The 8573-nt window shown below is 43.7% G+C and overlaps 1 protein-coding gene across 1 annotated transcript; it reads left to right on the top strand.

Moving 5' to 3' along the window:
* The first annotated feature begins 859 nt into the window (after positions 1 to 859).
* Positions 860 to 5190, top strand: LOC106573134 (FYVE, RhoGEF and PH domain-containing protein 6). Its single transcript, XM_014147854.2, has 3 exons — positions 860 to 2121; positions 4466 to 4604; positions 4781 to 5190. Exons 1-3 carry the CDS (start codon positions 860 to 862, stop codon positions 4862 to 4864), a joined length of 1485 nt encoding a protein of 494 aa, XP_014003329.2. The 3' UTR covers positions 4865 to 5190.
* The last annotated feature ends 3383 nt before the right edge of the window (positions 5191 to 8573 follow it).

The following is an 8573-nucleotide window of genomic DNA, read 5'->3' as shown; positions in this document are numbered from 1 at the left end:
CCAAACCACTCTCATCAAAGACTGTAAGTCACAATCAGACCACAGTGAACGATGGTCAGAGACCATCGGGAAATGTCCAGAAGTATAGGTCTTCTGAACTGCAGAAATGGAATACAGCATCTAGAGAACAAGAAACCAGATTGTGATTATATTATTCCAATTTGTAAGTGTAGCCAGAAGAACAGTCTGTGTGTGGGGAACGGTAACACACCGGATGTAGAGGTTGACAAAATTGAAAAAGACTTGAAAACGTTGCATAACAATAGCAAAATGGAGGAATCCAGAATAAAGCTTGTTCCCAAATCTCGATCTCGAAAGAACAAAGGAGACAACAACAAGAGTCAAGAAGTAAACAACACTTTACCAGATGTTTGTGTACAGGCTGTGTTGCTGTCCGCTAATAACCACCTCTTAAACACAAACGAACGTCAAATCAGACATTGTGACATCATCACACCCTGACATAGTGCCCTCTTCCTCAGGAGAGCACCCAGAGCAATGAAGCAATGGTGGTGGTGACACCATCCCCTCCTCTTGTTCTATTGGTAGAGACACTTGCAAGCCCAATCAAAACCCAGCTGTCCCTAGGAAGCCTCTCCCCCTCCCATGGAAACCCAGGAAGTCTGCCCTGGTTTTTTATTAATTATTTTACTAGGCAAGTCAGTTAAGAACAAATTCTTATTTTCAATGACGGCCTAGGAACAGTGGGTTAACTGCCTTGTTCAGGGGCAGAACGACAGATTTGTACCTTGTCAGCACGGGGATTTGATCTTGCAACCTTGCGGTTACTAGTCCGACGCTCTAACCACTAGGCTACGCTGCCGTTAGACGGGAAGACCCAGAGGAGGGGAGGATAACAATGGTCAGAAAGGTGAAGGTGTCAGTGGAGAGGAAGAGCAGCCCGTCTCTGTCTGTCAACGCACCTGCTGCTCATGCACACAACATTCCTGCCAGTACCAGTGAAAGCTGTGAGGGTCTTCCATCATCCAGTACACCCTGCCTTCCACCTGCATCCCCTTCCAGAAAGAAAGCCTTTCTGTCTGAACCTGAGAAAGCAGCACAGACCTCTGCCACCTCCTCCCATACACACCACCCTCAGGATGTAGAGGAGAATAAGGGATGGGTGGATGACTGTGTCTATGAAAAGGAGTGTTCAGTAGACAAGGAGGTGATCCATGGTGAGATTACTTGTCATCCTTTCTCAACCAGTCTGCCCAACCAGCTGGAGCTCAACTCTAACTGCCACTCGCCTTTCACCGTGGCAACCAGCAAGAAGCCCGACGTCCCCAAGAAACCACAGGGGCACAGCTCCCCGGCAGCATTGGTACTGAAGAAGGAACTGTCAGAAGAGGGAAAAGGGGAGAAAGGAAAGACCTCAGATAGTGATGATGATGGACGTGTACTCGCTAAGGGCAGCCAAGATGGCAGGGCTGTAAATATGAAAGCTATGAGAGCGCTAGCTGCAACCCCAGGGGAGCGACCAGGAAGGAGCATCCTTCAGATGCTGGTATCACCTATCTCCAGTAAGAACAGCATTGGTGAAACACTGATGTTGTCCAAGCCGCCTCGCTCCACCCTGGGGAAACGGAGAACCAAGTCCTTCTCCTCTGCCGACTTCACCCGCTCCGACGGACAGAAACTTAATTCCTTCCGGAGGCTCCTGGAGCTGAAGCTCTCTGTCAAGACGCTGCCCAAGCTGCTAGCCAAGGGAGGCCAGTCTTTAGACTGCACTGCAGCTGACGCAGAGGCTGAGCAGTGTGTGAATGGTGGCGGCCAAGATATAAATTTTCAAGATCACCTGGGCATGTCGGGGGCACGCAAGTTCTCCTGCCCCCAGCTTGGGGTGATTGAGGTGGGGGTGGAGCAGAGCATGGATGAGTTCCGTTACCTCGGAGCGGCACAGGCTCCGGAGATGGAGTATGAGAATGTGTGGTATTGCGAGGAGATACCAGAGTATGTCATCCTGCCTCTGGGACTGGGGAGTGGGGGAACGGTGGGTACACCTCCGGATCAGTCGGACTGGCACAACCACCTGTATTATGATAATATATACGAGGAACAGGAGCTGTACCATCCCCTGGAGAAACACACTGAACATCAACAACAGAAGCATAGTGAGAGGTATTCTTGCTCTTTTTGTCATTTTTTGTCATTTTCTTTTTTCTTCTAGGTAAAGGGACCCATACACTTACAAAATATATATATTTAAAGGATTAAAGATATTTGTGTGTTTCATTGGAGAGAGGAGAGACACTGTAGTGGGAAAGATAGATGGAGAGCGAAAGTGTCACAAAGGCAGTGGGTCTGATTCAAACTATTCTATTTGAGCTATTCCACGCAAGTGTGGACGGGAAATGTTTCCGGTATCTCAGATTATTTTGGCAAAAATATTATTATGATTCTCAAAACTACCCTTTTTGATTTTGTTCATTTTTAAACATATTGTACATCACATTTCCAGAGTGGGCTCTCCAGTACTTTTGAAAATATGACCCATTTCATACATAGAAATTGACATTATAGGTCATTAACCAATCACAGCCTTCCTTTAGGATTGCACATTCAGCAAATCACTATCAGAGGGAGTTCCCTTTAAATCCATATTCCACTTCACTGTTTTGGGAACAGTGGGTTACCTGCCTTGTTCAAGGGCAGAATGACAGACTTTTACCTTGTCAGCTCGGGGATTCAACCTTTCAGTTACTGTCCCAATGCTCTAACCACTAGGCTACCGTGGTTTGATAAGAAAAATGCCCCTCTCCCCACAGGTGTGATTACTACCTCTGAGGGTTTAGAGCTTGAGATAGTCACCTCATACAAGTACTTGGGAGTATGGCTAGACGGTACACTGTCCTTCTCTCAGCACATATCAAAGCTGCAGGTTAAAGTTACATCTAGACTTGGTTTCCTCTATCGTAATCGCACCTCTTTCACCCAGCAGCCAAACTAACCCTGATTCAGATGACCATCCTACCCGTGCAAGATTACGGAGACATAATTTATAGATCGGCAGGTAAGGGTGCTCTCGAGCGGCTAGATGTTCTTTACCATTCGGCCATCAGATTTGCCACCAATGCTCCTTACAGGACACATCACTGCACTCTATACTCCTCTGTAAGCTGGTCATCTCTGTATACCCGTCTCAAGACCCACTGGTTGATGCTTATTTATAAAACCCTCTTAGGCCTCACTCCCCCCTGATCTGAGATATCTACTGCAGCCCTCATCCTCCACATACAACACCCGTTCTGCCAGTCACATTCTGTTAAAGGTCCCCAAAGCACACACATCCCTGTGGCTGCTTTGCGTGATGTATTGTCGTCTCTACCTTCTTGCCCTTTGTGCTGTTGTCTGTGCCCAATAATGTTTGTACCATGTTTTGTGCTGCTACCATGTTGTTGTCATGTTGTGTTGCTACTATGCTGTGTTGTCATGTGTTGCTGCCTTGCTATGTTGTTGTCTTAGGTCTCTCTTTATGTAGTTTTGTCTTTCTTGTTGTGATGTGTGTTTTGTCCTATATTTACCTTTTAATTAATTTTTTTAATCCCAGCCCATGTCCCCGCAGGAGGCCTTTTGGTAGACCATCATTGTAAATAAGAATTTGCTCTTAACTGACTTGCCTAGTTAAATAAAGGTTAAATAAAAAAAACTGTTCAGTGTTCTGTGCCTTGAACCAACAGCTTAGTGTGTTAGTCAGGCCTCTTTGTTTCAGAGTGAAACAATCAGATTCATCTAACACACATTGAGCCTCTCACAAATACAGCCATACCATAGAATCTATATTGTAAACAGGGCATGGCCTCAGAATGCACAGAGAAGGAGACTGCTTGAGGTAGCCACTCACCATGGTCCAGTTCTAAACCAATACTTAACAACAATAGTTCTGCTAAGCCTTCTGCTTGGCTAGGTGGTGTTTTTGTCATATTATAGCTGGTTGGAGTAAAGGGCCTAGGTTTAGGGTAGAGTTAGCGGGTTTGGAACCAGGCCTTTCTTATTGAATAAGTGTCACAGGGTTGGCCTGTGACACTTATTCAAACCTTTAATTTCCTCAAGATCAAGTCAACAAGCAGATAGAAGTAGAGAGGAGTGACCAGTTTGGAGCTGAGCCCTCCGTAATGTTTGGGTTGGCAATAGTGTGGATTTCCAGCCAAACAACTCTGACCCAAGGCAATATTTCTTTTCTCTGTCTGTCAAACACCTATTTCCTTTGTGTTCTCTGTGGTCACTCCAGGAAATGTTGGAATACTGGTGGACTGATGATTTTTCTTCTGTAAGAAAGACACCTCCCTGATGTGATATGCTTACTCAGGCGTTTTATACCAACAAACCTCTCCTTCCTCTCTCCCTCTTTCACCATCCTACTTTTATATCACACTCTCCTCCACCCTTTCTCTCTCCTAGGTGAGTGGTTAGTGTGTGTTTTAGTGTACGTGCATTACTGACTAATCTACTGTCCTCCCAACAGGAGCTCTATAGATGAGGATGTTGGCCAGATGGATGATGGACAGTCTGAGGAAAAGGACATCATGGTTCACAGCTTGGACGAGGACGATGACACTTCCTCCTCCAACAAAGGGGAACCTGAGCAGCATGGGGAGAGGGAGGTGAGCTGCTAGAAAATAGAAAGAAAATATGCCACTTAGCAGATGATTTTATGTAAGGTTACTTACAGTACAGTGAGTGCATGCATTTCTAGTATCTGATCCCTGTGAGAATTGAACCCACGATCTTGGTGAAAATGTAGTGATTGACTTAATGTTTGTACCTGTGTCTGCGCTAGGCTGACAGTGGTGCCAAGGAGAGCAAGGTAGTCCACATTGCAAGGGAGATCATGAGCTCCGAGTATGTATTGTCAACGTCCTGAAGCTTCTCCATATTGTAAGCATTCTGGCATTTTGCCATCTTTGTTCTACATTTGATACAAAAAACATGTTGACAGACTTATACTCTACAGAACTGTGGCTTGTGTTTTACTGTTCATGAAATATGTAGTGAGAACTCCAGTATGTACTGTAAGTGAGACTTCTCCATTTATGTTTTGATTATGCTAACCACTGGGGCACAGTCCACCATGAGGGACATACATTGGGTTTCTGGACTGTACACTACTTTCCTCATTCCTGCTATGCCCTCATTCCTAACAGGCAGTTAGGAAAGCCAAGGCTAGCTTTTTCAAGCAGAAATTTGCTTCCTGCAACACAAACTCAAAAGATTTCTGGGACACTGTAAAGTCCATGGAGAATAAGAGCACCTCCTCCCTGCTGCCCATTGCACTGAGGATAGGAAACTCTGTCACCACCAATAAATCTACTATAATTGAGAATTTCAATAAGCATTTTTCTACGGCTGGCCATGCTTTCCACCTGGCTACCCCTACCCCGATCAACAGCTCTGCACCCCCCCACAGCTACTTGCCCAATCCTCCCCATTTCTCCTTCACCAAAATTCAGATAGCTGATGTTCTGAAAGAGCTGCAAAATCTGGACCCCTACAAATCAGCTGGGCTAGACAATCTAGACACTATCTTTCTAAAATTATCCGACGCAATTGTTGCAACCCCTATTACTAGCCTGTTCAACCTCTCGTATCGTCTGAGATCCCTAAAGATTGGAAAGTTGCCGCGGTCAGACACTCTAGACCCAAACTGTTACAGTTACAGACCTATATCTATGCTACCCTGCCTTTCTAAAGTCTTCGAAAGCCAAGTTAACAAACAGATCACTAACTCTTTCGAATCCCACCGTACCTTCTCCGCTATGCAATCTGGTCATGGGTGCACCTTAGCCCCGCTCAAGGTCCTAAACGATATCATAACTGCCATCGATAAAAGACAATACTGTGCAGCCGTCTTCATCGACCTGGCCAAGCCTTTCAACTCTGTGAATCACCGCATTCTTATCGGCAGACTCAACAGGCTTGGATTCTCAAATGACTGCCTCGCCTGGTTCACCAACTACTTCTCAGATAGAGTTCAGTGTGTGAAATCGGAGGGCCTGTTGTCCGGACCTCTGGCAGTCTCTATGGGGGTGCCACAGGGTTCAATTCTCGGGCCGACTCTTTTCTCTGTATATATCAATGATGTCGCTCTTGCTGCTGGTGATTCTCTGATCCACCTCTATGCAGACGACACCATTCTGTATACATCTGGCCCTTCTATGGACACTTCTTCAGGATAGGGTCTATTTTTCTCCATTTGAGCCTGACTGACGTGCCCAAAGTAAACTGCCTGTTGCTCAGGCCCTGAAGCCAGGATATGCATATAATTGGTACCATTGGAAAGAAAACACTCCTAAGTTTGTAGAAATGTTAAAATAATGTAGGATACTATAACACAATAGATATGGTAGGACACAATCCAAAGAAAAACCAACCGGAATTGTTTTCCAATGGAACGTATAGGTAAAGAATTTAATCTCGCTCCCAGTATGCAATTCTTTGGCTTCCACTGGATGTCAGTAGTCTTTGTTCAAGGTTTCAGGCTTGTTTCTTCCCAAACGAGAAAGAATAATGAGTTTTGATACAGGGACACAGAATTGGAAATCAGTGTATGCGCGCGCAATGAAGAGGACACGTACCTGCTAATATCGTTTTCCTATTGAACATACTTCATTCTGTATGAAATATTATAGTTTAATTACATTTTAGGGTATCTGAGGATTAAATAGAAACGTATTTTGACTTGTTTTAACAAAGTTTAGAGGTAGCTTTTTGGATTCCTTTCTCTGCATGTTGAACAAGTGGATTACTAAAATCTATGGCGCCAACTAAACAGACTTTTTGGGATATAAAGCAGGAATTTATCTAACGAAACGACACTACATCTAGTAGCTGGGACCCTTTGGATGACAAATCAGAGGAAGATTTTCAAAAAGTAAGTGAATATTTAATCGCTATTTGTGAATTTATGAAACCTGTGAGTGAAAATATTTTGATGTGGGGCGCCGTCCTCAAACAATCGAATGGCATGCTTTCGCTGTAAAGCCTACTGTAAATCGGACAGTGCAGTTAGATTAACAAGAATTTAAGCTTTTAACCTCTTACATCTAGACGTTCCGCTAGCGGAACACCTGCTCCAATATCCAATGATAGGCGTGGCGCGAATTACAAATTCCTCAAAAATACAAAAACTTAAATTTTTCAAACATATGACTATTTTACAGCATTTTAACTTCTCTAGGGCCGGCGGGACGAAATCGTCCCACCTACGTAACAGCCAGTGGAATCCTGTGGCGCGTTATTCAAATACCTTACAAATGCTATTACTTCAATTTCTCAAACATATGACTATTTTACACCATTTTAAAGACAAGACTCTCGTTAATCTAACCACACTGTCCGATTTCAAAAAGGCTTTACAACGAAAGCAAAACATTAGATTATGTCAGCAGAGTACCCAGTCAGAAATAATCAGACACCCATTTTTCAAGCTAGCATATAATGTCACAAAAACCCAGAAGACAGCTAAATGCAGCACTAACCTTTGATGATCTTCATCAGATGACACACCTAGGACATTATGTTATACAATACATGCATGTTTTGTTCAATCAAGTTCATATTTATATCAAAAACCAGCTTTTTACATTAGCATGTGACGTTCAGAACTATCATACCCCCCGCAAACTTCCGGTGAATTTACTAAATTACTCACGATAAACGTTCACAAAAAGCGTAACAATTATTTTAAGAATTATAGATACAGAACTCCTCTATGCACTCGATATGTCCGATTTTAAAATAGCTTTTCGGTGAAAGCACATTTTGCAATATTCTAAGTAGATAGCCCGGCATCACAGGGCTAGCTATTTAGACACCCAGCAAGTTTAGCCCTGACCAAACTCCGATTTACTATTAGAAAAGTTTGATTACCTTTGGTGTTCTTCGTCAGAATGCACTCCCAGGACTTCTACTTTAATAACAAATGTTGGTTTGGTTCAAAATAATCCATAGTTATATCCAAATAGCAGCGTTTTGTTCGTGCGTTCAAGACACTATCCAAGGGTGACGAAGGGTCATGCGCACGACGCATTTCGTGACAAAAAAATTCTAAATATTCCATTACCGTACTTCGAAGCATGTCAACCGCTGTTTAAAATCAATTTTTATGTCATTTTTCTCGTAAAAAAAGCGATAATATTCCGACCGGGAGTGGTGGTTTTCATTCAAAGACGAAAGAATAAAAACATGGAGTCGACTCGTGCACGAGCCTGAGTCTCATAGTACTGTGACCGGCCACTATCCAAACGCGCTACTGTTTTTCAGCCAGAGCCTGCAAAGCCACGATTCAGCTTTTTGCCGCCTTCTGAGAGCCCATGGGAGCCGTAGGAAGTGTCACGTAACAGCAGAGATCCCCTGTATTGGATAGAGATAATCAAGAAGGCCAAGAAATGGTCAGACAGGGTACTTCCTGTACAGAATCTTCTCAGGTTTTGGCCTGCCAAATGAGTTCTGTTATACTCACAGACACCATTCAAACAGTTTTAGAAACTTTGGAGTGTTTTCTATCCAAAGCTAATAATTATATGCATATTCTAGTTTCTGGGCAGGAGTAATAATCAGATTAAATCGGGTAC

This window comes from Salmo salar, chromosome ssa16 (genome assembly GCF_905237065.1).
Source record: "Salmo salar chromosome ssa16, Ssal_v3.1, whole genome shotgun sequence".
In the NCBI taxonomy this organism is placed as follows: Eukaryota; Metazoa; Chordata; class Actinopteri; order Salmoniformes; family Salmonidae; genus Salmo; species Salmo salar.
The sequence above is the reverse complement of the archived record's forward strand: the minus strand, read 5'-3'. Positions and strand labels throughout refer to the sequence as shown.